General features: G+C 37.7%; 1 protein-coding gene across 1 annotated transcript in view; it reads right to left on the minus strand.

The window, feature by feature from the left end:
• Nucleotides 1-3,289: 3,289 nt before the first annotated feature.
• Nucleotides 3,290-15,736, minus strand: part of LOC149812417 (Transducin/WD40 repeat-like superfamily protein) — a 106,566-nt gene continuing 94,119 nt past the window's right edge. Inside the window, exons 10-24 of the mRNA XM_089993698.1 lie at nucleotides 12,781-12,877; nucleotides 11,961-12,012; nucleotides 11,709-11,810; nucleotides 11,470-11,616; nucleotides 11,197-11,359; nucleotides 10,854-11,087; nucleotides 10,617-10,771; nucleotides 9,249-9,377; nucleotides 9,001-9,118; nucleotides 7,554-7,749; nucleotides 7,225-7,336; nucleotides 6,993-7,147; nucleotides 4,598-6,017; nucleotides 4,324-4,518; nucleotides 3,290-4,167 (exon numbers count right to left, since the gene is read on the minus strand). Coding sequence (XP_089849824.1) covers nucleotides 3,697-4,167; nucleotides 4,324-4,518; nucleotides 4,598-6,017; nucleotides 6,993-7,147; nucleotides 7,225-7,336; nucleotides 7,554-7,749; nucleotides 9,001-9,118; nucleotides 9,249-9,377; nucleotides 10,617-10,771; nucleotides 10,854-11,087; nucleotides 11,197-11,359; nucleotides 11,470-11,616; nucleotides 11,709-11,810; nucleotides 11,961-12,012; nucleotides 12,781-12,877 — 3,746 coding nt within the window. The 3' untranslated portion in view covers nucleotides 3,290-3,696. The remainder of the gene's footprint in view (nucleotides 4,168-4,323; nucleotides 4,519-4,597; nucleotides 6,018-6,992; nucleotides 7,148-7,224; nucleotides 7,337-7,553; nucleotides 7,750-9,000; nucleotides 9,119-9,248; nucleotides 9,378-10,616; nucleotides 10,772-10,853; nucleotides 11,088-11,196; nucleotides 11,360-11,469; nucleotides 11,617-11,708; nucleotides 11,811-11,960; nucleotides 12,013-12,780; nucleotides 12,878-15,736) is intronic.

The raw sequence follows: 15,736 nt of genomic DNA on the forward strand, positions 1-15,736 counted from the left end.
TTGTGATTTATGGTTCCATGGAATTTAGAAGCCAACCCATAACTGTGTCATTTTTTATTTTTATTTTTCATAGGTCGAATCAGATACATCAGGTTTACTTATTTTACCTGTGATGTAGCCCACCTTCGATTTACCACTCAAAAAAAGTTTCATCGATTTCGCCCAACTAATATAGTTGTTTCCTGATAACAATGACGTGGTGATTAGAAGAAGGTGGCCTGACTCCGAGTAGTCGGATCTGGGCTCGCCATTAGGATACGGTGAGGTAGATTCAGACGCTGCACCCGAGATTTGAGATGATTCAGCCATTGTAGATGAGAGACGGCTACGCCAAAGACCACCAATACCAGAAATCTGCAGCACTGCTTGAACAAGACCAGCAGAAGCAACCTTAGCAACACAGCTCGTCAGATCGCAGTGCCCAAGTACTGCTCTGATACCATATTTTGAAACAGAAATACTCAGAGGAGAAGAAGCACACAACGAGGTAACGTGGTTCGACGACTTGCCTACATCCACGGTGAAACACTGCTCTCTCTCTCTCTTTTTATTTTCTGTGCGTAGAAGATGAGAAGAGATACATGAACAAAGATGAGCGACTATTCCTTTCCACATTAGGATAGCACCTATCCAAAGAAAACCACGATAAACAAAGGAAGGTAATGTTCAACAGACTGTCAACCTTTCCTAAAAAACCGTAACTGAAAGATACGGATAACAAAATCAGGTCTGACGAGTTACGTTCCAAATAGTGGTTTGGAAGTTATGGTCCATTCGGAATCTGATCATTTTCGAACAAAAGAAGCTCACGAGCCTGCAGGTTATGAAGGCATGTCAAGCTGCGGTCAGAGAGCATGTTCTCAGTGTTTGCCAGAACCAGGATCATCCCATCGTGTGGAGAATGGTCATCACGGATGCTGATCGTCATTGGTCTGATATGAGTCCAGATTGGACTACCCCTCTAATTTGTTTTCATGTTGCTTTCTCAATAAGCCTAAACCCATCTCTCTCTTAAAAATAAATAAATTCATACAGTCAATTTATTTACAAATGTATGAGTAAAAAATATTACTCACTGATACCAATTTTGTGGTGTGCCCCAATATATATAATAATGGGTAGGTAATTGAAAGTTAGGTGTTTGATTAACATGCTTGATGGGTTTTTTGGCTTTTCCGCTTTTTACACGGTTCTTTGGATGAGTAGTGAGTAGGGGTTTAAACATTAGGTGTTAGATGAACGTGCTTGATGGGTTTTTCAGCTTTTTTATTTTATTTTTAAATCCTAACCGTACAATGTGATTCTGACACATGGGTAAGTTTTTATAAGGTTCGAAAAATCAACGGTCCAAAATCTTTGTAAATTTTTTAAGCTCCAAACATCATTTTTTTCATCAAAAACATATGATCCAAGTGTGGATTCTTAGTAAATCTATTTTGCCCAATGCATTTATAGGACCAGAACTGCCTAAAAAGCATCAGCCCAATGCATGGTTTTATAGAAATAGACTTTTGGATCATTTGATTATGATGTATAAAAAGGATCTTTTAAGGCTTTAAAATCAATAACTCTGTTTATACATATTCTAGCATAAAAAAACACATTTCTTGATCCAATTGCGATAATCCAATAGTCGATTCCAAGCAAATGGATTATGCCGACTGTAAGGTTAGATTTGCAAAAATAAACCAATAAAAATCTTGATTCATACCAATTTACATATTTTGCTGGTTTATATATATATATATATATATATATATATATATATATATATATATATATATAGGAAATGAAAAGCTACAAAATGGACAGTGCTAAATGAAACATGTTGATGGTTTTTCAGCATTTTTTTTTTAATTCTGACCCTATAGATGTGTTCAACATGATTGATTTATTAGAAATCAATACTTCCGTCATGCATTTTGGATGAGAAAAATGGTATTTGGAGGAGCCTCAAAAATTTATAAAAATGGTAAGCCATTGATTTTTGAAACCTTATAAAAACCTATCCATACCTGGGAATCAAATGCCTCAATAAGTGATTTCTATAAAAACAAGCATATAGATCACATCTATGCGGTCAGAATTTCGCAAAAAACACTGGAAATTCAATAGCATATTTCATTTAGCAATGTGCCTATTTTGTAGGCTTTCATTTCTGTATATATTTGTTGTATGTGTGTCTTTTGTGTATGTTAATTTAACTTTAAATTAACTGAAATGACAAAAACACCTCAAAAGGTGGAAACACTTTGGAAAATATAGAATTATTTCAAAAAGATCACATTTATTTTTTATATTAAAATAGCAATTTAAAAAAAAATTGAACTTTTTCTTTTAAAACAACAGGTAATTTACTCGTAAAAGTAATTAAATATTTTAAAAAATACGGACAATGACGTAAATGGCCCATGCTTTTATTGAAAATGCCATTGCTAACCACAAGTTAGAAAATATAACAAACATGACCAATTTACTGTTTACTTGACACTTTTGCCCCTTGTCACCTAAAAAATTAGGAGTCTGATTTTTTCAGGCGACAACCTAGCTGGTGCCTGATTTCAGGCGACAACTTATATGGCACCTGATTTTTTCATGCGACAATTACATAACCAAGGTGTCTAACTTGTTAGGCGACAAAAGGGTAAAACTGTCAACAAAAAATCAAGTGCCTATGTTTGACATATTTATCTAGTCTCTGCCAAAACAAGATTTGGGGTCAAAATTGAGTACCATCCATGCCATTTTCGGTAAAACATACAACAGATTATAAGGGTGTGCGCACATGCACGCGCACACATACCGACCAAAGATACAACCCAAAACTCAAGTCTGGTTCAAAAAAGGTGGAGATTTTGGGGAGAACAGTCAGAACTTCAAACATGGCAACAGGCAGCTAACGTGAACTTGCTTTTAAAAGCCGCGTTTGGGGGAACCAGACCATTTTGTTGGCAGGGCTTAGAAATTCACAGTAAGGCAACTGTTTTGATATTTTTGCACTGTTATGGATGTAATTGAAAATCTGACCAGCTGAAATAATCTCACGAATATGATTCTATGAATAACGATACCGTGATCTAGATAGGACCCAAACGTCGAAGTCTCAATCACTACAGAATCCAAGAGCATTTAAGAATCAACAAATTAGTGCAGATGATTTTGGGTGAAATTTTCATTAAATCAGAAGTAGGGGTAATGAGCTGTTGAGAGCGTTCTCTTTCAAGCCTACAGCTGACTAAAAAAAATCATCGCAATTGCATAATCGCAACCAGAGTAACAAGCAAAATGCACAAAAAACAAAACGATAATCTGCATTACGTTTTCTAATATACAGCAAAATTGACCAATTCCAGATCAATCTATGCGCTCACAAGAATGATGTTACAGTTTATGATTCCATCTCTACACTCGAAGGGAAGAAAAACAGACACCATAACAATGAACACAAATTTACAACCTGGTCCTCTCTTTTTCTCCCACCAACCAGAAAGCTCAAGTACACGCACGATCATCTTCTAAACTGGCAGATGAAAAACTAACTGAAAATCTGATTGTTGTAGAATTCTTGAAATGTGCCGCAACGAGAGCAAATGAAATACAGAAACCGAATATCATAAGAAGAGGACTTGATTGTCTATCATAATCGCATTCCGTGTTTCCTAACATAAGAAGAGACGGACTTGATGAATCTTAAAATTAACCAAATGGTGAAGGAACTGGCTCAGCCTGTGAATCTGATCTTTTAATGCTCCCCATGCCACATATACTGCAACCATGCCCAGTAAGCGATGCAAATTTAGCACCACAGAGGTCACATACATCATGTCCAATGGTAGACAGACGGCTGAGAGTAGAAGCACAAAACTGAGCAGCATCTTCCATGGGGTCAATGGACTTGTTGGATAGCCCTCTTTGCACACATATGTCGATCAAACTTCTAAGCTCATCCTGCTTATTGGGGGGAGCCTTGGAGAGAAGAAGATCCAACATTGATTTTGCGTATGCATAATTCTGAACCTCCATGTTTCGCTTTATAGCAGTCCTTATGCAGTTTATACGGTGCTTTGCAAGAAGTGGCAATGAACCGAGGTGACGTGAAAGCCTTGCCATCTCTTCCTTTGCACTGATTGCACTTGGACCTTGCACCTTCTGCAGACGACCAATTTCCTGCAGCCAGAAGCAGATAAATATTAAGTAAATAGCGTCAGCAATTGACACTCAACATCAATGAGAAATGAATATTCGTGGGAAGAGATTCATTAGTATGAGGCAGGCATTGGTCTGATGGTTGACTGCAAGCATGCAAGTAAGCTGAAGCAGTACCTGAAGAAGAGAAACAGCAATCTTGTATTGGGCACAAATGCTTGCTTGGGCTTTAACATCGGCCCCTTGAGATTGGTCCTTGGCCAATGCAAGAAAAGACTCATCCAAGCAAGATAAGGCATCCGCAAGTTGATTTTGTTCAAGGTGTGCAAGAGCAGTTTTGAAACATACTGGAGCAGGTGCTCCGCGAGGAACCTGAAAAATGATACAAAGAAATAAGCAATAGAAAGCGGCTCAATGCACAAATAATTATGAAAACAGTATCAACATATACTTGTCCAAGGCGCACAGCTGCTGGTGAGGCAGTATGGGCAGTAGATTTTACTCCATTAGTCCCAGCTTCAGCCCCTTGAGGTAGAAGGGTGCCAAGATCAATGGGCTGGGTAGTGCTTGAGCTTGAAGCAGCTGGTGCTATTGACAGAGGGACAACAGACTGAGGAGGGATACCACCATCTGGAAGCCCAATAGACTCAAGGGTACTCACAGGCTGTTGAGAAGAGGCTTGAGGAGGCACCCCACCATCAGGAAGACCAACGTCAATTGATGTATTAACTTGGTTAGAAGAAACTGAGCCGCTTTCATGAACCCGTGGCTGATCCGAACCTCCCAAGTATGTTTTAGGTGGTGGCAAAGATGCTGCCACTTCGAAGGATGATATGGTGTTCTGAAAGAAATTCTCTGGTATTGGCCCAGCAGATACTCCCATTCCCATAACCATAAGAGTAGGTTCTACAGTTGGTGCAATCATTGATGAGCTAACAGGAAAAGCAGAAGGGGGAGGAACAGTAGATGCAGTAGGAAGAGGAAATGGCTGGGCAAAAATCGCAGAAAGATCTTGGGAGCCTCCAGATGATGGCCTAGTTCTCATTGGAAGGCCCAATCCATCACCAAGTTTGAATTGTTTGGTTGCTTCTTTGATCTTATCGAGATCAACTGTGGGTCCATCAGTTTTCTCTCTGATTTTTATAAGTATCTTCTTTTTCGAAGCCGCTCCTTCCTCATCACTACTGCTGCCATCCACACCATAAAGAGGTTTCTTGAATTCTTCTTCAGCTTTGGCTTGCTCGTCTGCAGCAGCAGCAGCAGCAGCTGCAGTTGGTTTAAATAAGTTCTCCAAACTGTTCAAGGCATCTGCCTTAGTTTCTCCTTCAGCTACTGTCTTATGCTTGTTAGATGGGAACTTGATCAAAGACACTGGCAACCCATTTGATTTGTTTTCTCCATTCAATGCTGTAATTGATTTTACCAAACTATCTTCTCTTACTTCTATCACGTTTCCTCTGCCTTTCATTACACCTAAGTAAACCCCAATGTGATCTGCGACAATAGAGGGAATTGCTCCATCGGTGGTCTTCATGTAAGGCATCACTTCTGCTGCAAGCTCCCACTGAGGTATGGCTTTCACGTCAGCTGGTGTCTTGATTTCCCAGTTTCCTCCACCCCATTCAGGACCTTTAGGGACCATACTTTCAGCTGCAAAGTTAGCAAAAATGCCTTGTGTCCAACCTGTTGACCGTATCCTCAAAATCCTTTCACAGTACCGCCTTAGTTCTGAGTCAGTCCCAGCATCTTCTAATTTTTGAGCAAGACGACGCATAGCACTAGGGTTCAAATGGCAGATAAACATATCAAGCATGCTTTGAAAATCAGCAATAACTTCAAACGTTTCCTTTGCACCATCAAATTGACCATGCCTGCAATTCCAGCAAGCATACATTAGCACTGAGCAAATGTGGCTAGGAAGATTAAAAGAATCTGGCATGAGTAGAAGAATTTTTCATTTATAACTATCGATGTAGTTAAGATTAGTGTCCCATGGGCATTACAAACATGAATGGTTTCCTTTCACTTCATATCTTGGTATTTTTTCCCCTCCACTACTAACATATGCTTTTGCTGGTAAGGAAATTGAGTCTATAACATCTTAATTATGTCATCCAAAGGATCCTACGCTATTTGTCATTGAAACATTTTGAAAAATGGTAATAGTCCACTAATTCAGGAAAAAAAAAAAGTCCATTCACTTTGTATGTTAACATCCATGATTCTACTAATCCTTATTACCAGTAACAAGAATCACTTTTCACTCTCAAAAACATATTCCATATTTTCCAGAGAATTCATATCCTGTCGTGAACTAACCATAATCAGCACTGGCACATGTATCGTTAGCATAAACTAACATCATCACCATAAATTAATGAATATAATTAAAATATGCAAAAAACCTTATGATCCATTTCCAAGTACTGTCAATTGACTGTGTTGTCTGGTGCTAGTTTAATCAAGTTTCAAAAATAATTAGATACTTGTTAGCATTCTTCCGAAGCCAGCAAAAAATAATCATATAATTCCAGATTGTTTGTCAAAGCATGAATCAACAAGGAAAAAATAACCATCACTAAGCTGTCACTGGTCATTGAGTAGGACTGAATGATAGTAGCAGTAATACACTATTGTGATGTAGCCATGAGAATAGAATGGACACTGAAGAAATTTCCTATATTCAATAGATTAGAGTTAGCAGTACATGATTAACACAATTTAATCCTTCTGGAATCAGAATCAAATAAGGGCACATAGAATTGCACTTTTCACAACTATTAGCACCTAGTATGTCTTATTAGAACTGCAGAGTATAAACAGTGACACATAAAAATACTACGTACTTGATACATGAATATCCCAGTTGTCGGAAGCGATAAAACAACTGGGAAGTTGGAGGACACTGTGGATAATCCCTGGATCGCAGAAACTCATCCTTCAAAACAGAAAGGGCTGTAGAAAATCGGAGGGCTTTGATGGCATATATGCAACGCATTACCTGTGTTCTCTTGGACATAATCAGAACCAACATAAGCAGAAGCTGTAAGAACCCAGTGTTATTGACACAAATATTACCTGAGTAAACTGCGGACCTGCTTGAGCTAATGCCACCGCAAGGTCCCCACAAACTGGAGGACCTTTTGCAAGAATATCAAGGGATCTTGAAGATATTCTCAAGCTGTCAAACCTTCATCAAATAATAGTTTTAAAAACATCAGCATTCACAAATGCAATAAAGAACTCATCAAACATTGTATGTCTCAATTTGAACAAAAGTCATAAACATATAATACAATTTAATAAAATGCACACTCAATCCTGGAGGTAGAAAGGCCAGTTATTAGAAATATGAAGACTATCCAAAATACAACAGTATTAAAGATCTCTAGAGGACAAAAAAACACCTTGATGTCAGTTGGTATAGAATCTCTGATAGGTTGATTTTCTGCTCAAAATGTTGTTGCATCGTCGCAAACCCAATCAGAAGAGGTTCAAGCAACCCAACTAGACAGCTTCTGATCTCAACCCCTTTCTTTTGTCTCGGGTTTATGTCAGTTGAATTTGCAAGCAGTAACCGATCATTCAAAGCACCAACCAGCACTGCATAGGAAACGTTATCCTGATTGTTCAGAAGAAAAGAGTAGCAGATCAAAGTTAATCAACTAAGTTATTTATATCAAAGATAGTATCAAGCCAGTGTCTTGATGCTCAGAATTATCATGGTGAACCCAAAACCTGAGGAAGTCAACAACTCAACAACCAGAATAGCTATAACTCTGAACTCCACCAAGTCCCGTGAATTTTACTGCCTAGCTAAGCCAAATACATTGGGACAAGCCTAAACCTAATGCTTAACAATAAAAAGTTAACAGCAATTCAAATTTAGGTCTCTGAAAATTCATGCCACAAAAGCCTCCTGAGTCACAATTATGAATTTTACAACTTGGTTCTTTTCAAGCCCCAATGCCTTGAAATGTGATGGTAATGAGTCAAAACCAGGGGATGCAATGAACTGGAATCATGACATACATGGAAAAGACATATCTGATATCCCACAGCTTTAATTGCATGAATTATGAGATTAACTTGGGTTTTTACAAGCTTGGTCAAGCTCAGCAACTAGAATGGCAAAACAAGCATGATTAGTTAGGAAATTAGCCCCCAACAACCAGACCACACCTCAACTGCACAGACCATCTGAAAATACATATGTAGGTCATGACCCAAAATGGCATTTTGTGCCTTACAAGTTAAGTTCAAGCACATGCTATGTTACACACACTTTGCATGTCTGTCACATGTTGACATGACATGACACTAGACACACCATGACATTTCATGGATACAATCAAACATATGTCAAGGTTGATTTGCCTTTTTTTTCTAAATTACCTTTTTCAATTTATCATGGAGAAACCACTGCTACGGTCAAGTAACTAACTGTGCTAAAGCCCCCGCGGAGTTAACTATCTGGCAGACTTGATCCAAGTCTTTAGCCTGACTCTTAGTAGTATAGCTGGATTGATAACAATTCACTGTCCCCAAAATCACGGATCGATCCATCTGGCAGTAAAAAAACTGCCAAGGACCGGAAATGACTTCCGATGGCATTGCAATTTTGGATGGTTCACTGGGACAGTAGATAATGAGCACTGGCTAACCATTAACTAATCTCAACTTCCAAGGCTACTCAGACAGCAAGCCAGAATACTTTGTAGTTTGCTTTGAAGAATTGAAGAGATTTTCATGGTTTGCTTAAAAAAGGTAAAAAATAAAAGTTTTACAGCACTTTTAAGAGAATTTATTAAGGGAACAAACTTCATCCAAACAGAAACCAACTTGCAAACCAACCAGAATTAGGCATGGTAATTGACAGAATTGTTCGCACAACACTATCCCATCCAAGAATTCCTATCATAGTAGCGGTCGAAAATAGAAGGGCAGGTCCAAGCCACAAGAGAGATCTGAAGTGCAATGATGTTAAGGGCTTGAAATAGTTATATAGTGCATAAATAACTAAATTTTAAACATGAATGAGTACAAAAGCCAACTTAAAGCAACAAGAAAACGTCATCAATAAGAGTTCATCTTCAGGATATTGAAGGGAATCCTTTGTCAAAGGTAGAAGAACTGCATGCTAAAATCACAAGGTCCACAGAAACAATCATAACACGATGACTAGTCAATATTCCTGCAACATGGCCTCTTAGTGTTTCCTGCCATTGAACCTTCAAAAAGAGAAAACCAAATAAGCATCTCAATTAGATGTTAACGTAGCATTCTAAATAAGTATAACAGAAATATTATTTTTAAAATGAAGCTAAAACAATGAATCATTGAGGCATGTAGAATCATGCCTCAGCGGTTTGATCATGTTCCAAAACAAAATATCAACGGCCTTCCATTAGTTTACCCAATTTGTCAAAAACTCAGCATCACCTCAAAATGAGCTTCATAGTTCATATACATAGATCAGTCCAAATGCTTTACGCAAAAAGCCGAACTCATTTATTCTGAAATTATAAAATAAAAAAAAATTGATCTATAGGGAGCCAAAAAGCATCTAGATCAAGAAATGAGCAACTGTTACCAAAACCAGTCCACAGGCTACACATGTACGCACGCATGTATGCAAACTCACACAAATGATTCAAGAATTAGGAGCAGGAAACATGAAGTCAAATTAAACAGCACCATTACAGAATGGTTTCTTCCATAGTAAATGTATTTACTTCAAGACAACTTGTGTACATGAATTTTGATTCTTGACTAGGAACTTCATAAAAGTTAAGGATAACGTTGAGCCAAAAGATCCCGATTCAACAAAATTTCATGAGAAAGTGGTATCTTTTCAGGGTTGACTCCAGCATTAAGAACTTGGTTAATTGGTAAAGATACGGTAAAGATACAAGTACTTGATGCTCGGAAAAGAAATAAACCAAAGACCTAGTAACCCTGCTAAGTGATGGTTCAACATGGTTTTCACATACTGGAACCAAGCCATTTACTGCAGCTTTGTGATATGGAACTATCTACCAAAAGTATCACCAGCACATTCTTCAGCAGGCACGAGGCCAGAGATCAAATTAACCTCCCATTGCTTGGGAGCTCATGGTTTCATGTCCTATTGCAATCCCAAATTAGGGTTATTTTCTCCTTTCACAGCACTATAATATCAGTCACCCAGGAATATTTATCCTTGACCTCAACATATAGATCCACTACCAGTAGTACATGTGATCTGCATCTAACATCTATTCACAAAGTAAATTGGAGTTCCTATATTGCACCATATGTTAGATAAGGTAGAATAACCAATAAACAAAAGGAGAAAACTAAGAAAGGGAACAAAAGACTTCCATATTTTTCTCTATTGATTAATCAAAGATTCAAAACCAGTTGCGCATCAATAAGGTCAAATCACCAATAAAGATAAAAAATCTAGTCAATATCAATGTAAACCTTACCTGGATCACAATTTCATTTACTTTCAATTTGATTGCTTTCTTTCCTTCTTTTCTTGTTGATAAACATTGGTCATTATCAGTTGAAAGTTTGTACCCTTGAATAAGCTTGGCGAACCCAATATGGTCCCCATGAGAAGCATACATCACAGTGGACTCTACAAGATTTAAAGAACCACAATCACACCAAAAGATAGCAAACACCAATATGCTGTGAATAAAGAGAAAAATAGCATTTACCTAATGGTGAAGAAAATATACGATCAACCTCAGATTCAAATGTAAACTGCATAGAACCTCGATCAGAAACCACAGTATTCTCTGAAAAGGATTCTGGATCAAGTGCTCCATTGTTCACACTATCTTGTGGAGCAGAACTAGCAGTTTGCAGAAAGTACAATACCAGACCAGTCTTATCATCATCAAGAATCGCATACTGATTTTCATTGACCCCAATGAAAGCAGCATCTCGACCTACACACACAGCAGATAAAAAGGAAAGGAATGAAAGGAGCCAAAGCAGAGAACATGCAACAGACCATCTACTAACATATGTATTTAGACTAAATAGAACTCCAGAAACCTTTAATTGTGCTTCCTTTGCTATTGATGGATTGTATATCTGTCTGCTCCCGATAGAGCACAACTTCATTTGCATTCCCACTTGTTTCAAAGACAACAAGAAACAGGTGCTGCTTTGAACTGTAAACTAAGCTCTTTGGGTAGCAATCACCATTTACAGGAATCTGCAGCCAGATTATGGATTTCTAATTAGACGAACATGCATGAAGATATTCACATCGTCAAGTGTTTTTGTCACAACAAAACTAAGGACCACAAAGTGGAACCATTATACCGTGGAATATAGCTTTTTGTATATGTTGTCCACTCCAGAGCAAAGATTGTGTGCCATAAGATTTATGCCATCCATGTAAAATGCCCTCACAGGATAATGCAGAATTCGGTTCTCTCCATTGAAGAAATTGAGCACCAAATGAAAAGGCTAGAAACACAAGTACCACAGACATTAGCAGGGGAAAGAAGATTCAATCCTAAACTTGTGGTACCAAGGGATCCTAAATATCAGGAACAAACCTGGCAAATAGGAACATCTCGCAGATGATGATTTGAATCAATTATAGTGATGAGAGGCAACCGAACGATTGGCCCACTTTTAGAATGTCCTTCCATGAAATGCTGTACATGGAATCATTGTCAAGTAAGATGCCTCTTCATATCAAACAATAGATAGTTTTGAGCTAAAAGCCTAAAAGTGTATTTAAGACTGTTTCATCAACAATACTTGAATATTACACAAAAAGATGCATCAAGATAAGGAGATCATACACTGTGAAGAAAAGCCTTCCGAGCAATATCTGTAATCGAAAGCTGGCTTTGACTGGCAGGACATAAAAGAAGCCATAAATAGTCTTGACAATCAATATGTGATGAACAAACAGGTTAAATGTTTCAAAACAATATATCATACTGTAAATGAGAAATTGGCTTTTCCTGTCAAACTTGTAGTTGCACACATGCATATACGCACTTATGCAGTAGGAAATACTTGCATTGGCCAAGATCAAATAGCCAAGACCAGAATTAGAATGGGGTTGTAGAAAAATTGGCAATATACTGGAGTAGTTCTCTATTTTCCATTTCCATTGTCATCCAAGACAGCTTGTCACCTTGTTTTCTTTTTCTTTGTCTATTGGCTTTACCATTTGACAAATATATCCCTTCTCTTAAAAAATGCCGCACATGCAAACCAGCACACACATATGCACATGATTGAAACACAACTATATATCTAATAAATGTGTCTGTGTATTTTATCTATATATGGGAAAATGCTACAATTAATGCACAAGAGAATACTTCTGGATGACATAATCTCAAATTATCCAGCTAATATTGTGGATTATCTTATCATAAAGGGTTTGACAATGAAGAGAAGCATAGCATGCAAAACGTCAAAAATCTTTATGTACTAAAACATATGCTTGAAGAGTAGGAATTTAAATTCTGAATCTTCACATTGGCATCAAATGATACCAATCATATTCATTGACATACTATGCAGGAAGCAGAAATATAGTAATTAACAATGTCATCATTGATAAAACAGCTGATTTCAAATTGCAGATGCATGCTTGCTACCACTTACCCCTTTATGTGTTGCTCTTGCAGTTGTGTTTGAAGCTGATGGTCTGCCAAAACACCTGATGAGCCTAATGATGAGAGCTTCTCTTTCAAATCCGCAGCTGCAAGATAGCGAAGATAATTAAAGTATATAAGAAAAATGAGATACCAAAGAGCACGATTGAGAAGTTAAACTAGAAAAGGTATATGACAAAATGAACAAGTGAATGATTAAAGACATAGTTCTGCAAAAAGAAATCTACCACATGAAAAGGAAAAACAGAGGATGTAGAAGTCAAAATATTTACTCTATAGCATAGATAATGATAAGGAAAATTGCTGCTGAGAATGCATAAGCATCAGAAAAGAGAAGAATGATAGAAACATGGAGACAGTGAGACACCTTTTTTATCACACACACACACACACACACACACACACACATGCAGAGACACACTCTTGCATACATGCACAGGGCCACAGGAACATGCACACATGCACAAACACATCAATTGGATCTTATCATTTTCCATGATGCACAAATGCATGGTGCAACAGACAGATCAGAGAAGAATAATGGAACATAGAAACATTAAGACTCACCCACGTCCCCCAACCACACACACACACAGCGACAGCTTGATTACAGCAAAACATATACCCAACAACATTTATAAGTTAAAGCCAACAAATTATCTGAACCCACAATTATTAACCTACAAAGGGTGGTCACTTGACTGCACTATTTTATTGTCTAAAATAACACAACATAGAAAACTGTGATAATTAATGATCGGACAGGGGTATTATAGTAATTCTTCCTGGGGCATTTATTTCATATTCACATGTATTATAGTCATTTTCATCTATACATGCAAATTTGGATTTGTGACGTATCACAAGGGCACCTTGTAATCAGCCCAAATGGGGAGGTATAGAGTTCTAATATAAATAGAAATCAAGTCCCAGAAAAAGGCGCCTTCGAACTCTTATCCATAACATGAGCCGTCTCTCTCCTTTATCTCTCTATCTTTTAATGCATATGGTGCAGCCATAGAAGATCTATAGCGGCCATCAAATATCCAAAGGAGGTACAACTCTTAAGAGGGATTTCCATAAGCAAACCGGTAGGGATCTGAGAAATCTAAGCTAGTTCAGCGAAAAAAAAGGAAGACCCAATCATGTGCTAAACACATGATATAACTGTTTAATTTCATTTATATTCTTCAGTCTTTGTTCTATATAACAAGATATCCATTATGTTATTTGCCTTGCTATTAAAGATCACAAACAATGTTGTGAAAAGCATTGAGACATCGTGTAGCGCTTCACCAAAAACTGAAGTGAGGCGTAAAGCATAAGCCTCAAAAAAAAAATTGAAAACCTAAAAAAAACTTTTAAAATATCTAAAAATACAAATAAATAAGAGAAATGTGTTATTGATGAAGCAACAACAAATAAAAAATAGAAAATCTCAAAATAAATGCTTTATTGAACTTGAAAAGACCATAAGCACGTAGCATGGCATTGTAATTAAAATTCTAGCTGATAAAAAAGAAATAGGATCTCAATACTAAACAGAACCCACAACCTAAACATGCCAAAGAAAGCTTGAAGAGAATATAAACACCACTACTTTTTTTTCTTTTCAAAGGCAATATAAAGTATAAATCATAGTTAGTCACTGATATCACAAAATAAAACTGATAACAGGGAAAAACACATTGTTACCTATTGTAAGAAACGACTACAGAATTGAAGGTGAAGTCTTTCCTATTATAGATTCGAGGAATTCAGATACTACACCTCTGGACAGCACTCAAAGCACAACAGCAAAAAAATTGTTGAACATCAAATTCTGCTAGAGACCATAGTCCATTCAAATGGGACAGAACCACCTCTGCTGCTCAATGAAACAGAGCTTCAGAGGTGTGTTACAGATGAACTAATTGTGCTGGCAGAAACCAAAAAAAAAGAAGAAAGAATGGCTAATTGTACTTGTCGGCAGAGAGAGAGAGTCTTATTCTTATTCCTCCTTGAGAGAGGGAGAGCGAGAGACAAGACTGAGCAAGAGGGAGAGATAGTGAGAAGGAAAGAGAGAGAGAGAGAGAGTCTTTTTCTTATTCTTATTCTTCCTTTCGGCAGAGAGAGGGAGAGCGAGAGACGAGACTGAGCGAGAGGGAGAGAGAGAGAGAGATAGTGAGAGGGAAAGACAAAGAGAGAGAGGGAGGGCGAGAGGCGAGAGAAGAAAGGGCGAGTGAGAGGCGAGAGGCATAGAGACGAGCGGGAGAGTGAGAGGCGAGCTGCAGAGAGAGGGAGAGTGAGAGGCGAGAGACCCTAATTAGGATCGGGTCTCTCGCTCCCCTAATTTGGGTCAAATGGGGACTTTGACCCCCATTTAACTCAAATGAGGCATACGCCTCATAGCCCATGAGGCGTGTGCCTAAGGGCATTTGCATTATTTCAATGTGCCTCAATGCATAAGGGCCATCGCCTTGGTGCGAGGCGTGCTTTTTGCGCCTTGAGGCGTGTTTTTAACAATATTGATCACAAATAAATTCTGATTTCACCATCAGCAACTTCAATGTGGTGAAATGACCACTCATGGTATCATATTAAAAAAATAATAATAAATAGCAAAGTGGAGAATTTTGTACATCCCAAAGTTTTTATCATTTCTCCCCTATCATTTTTTCCGTTTTTTTAGAAGGCTAAACACACTTGATAAAAGAACTAGAAGAAGAAATGGATGACAAGATGTCTCCCTACAGTAATTCTTCCCACTTTTATTTATTGTTCACATTTTTATTGTTGCTATTATGTCATCCTTAAAAATGAAAGCAAAGAACCAAATCAATATTGTAAGAAGATGAGCTTCTTCAAGGATGTTCGCTAGATCACCAACAATGGATACTCAAAGAGTTCCAACAAAAGTACCGAAATGAACACTCACAGGAACCAAGAATGGTTCACACACAAAT

Source organism: Nuphar pumila, chromosome 17 (assembly GCF_984573655.1).
Source record: "Nuphar pumila chromosome 17, dmNupPumi1.hap1.1, whole genome shotgun sequence".
NCBI classification, from domain to species: domain Eukaryota; kingdom Viridiplantae; phylum Streptophyta; class Magnoliopsida; order Nymphaeales; family Nymphaeaceae; genus Nuphar; species Nuphar pumila.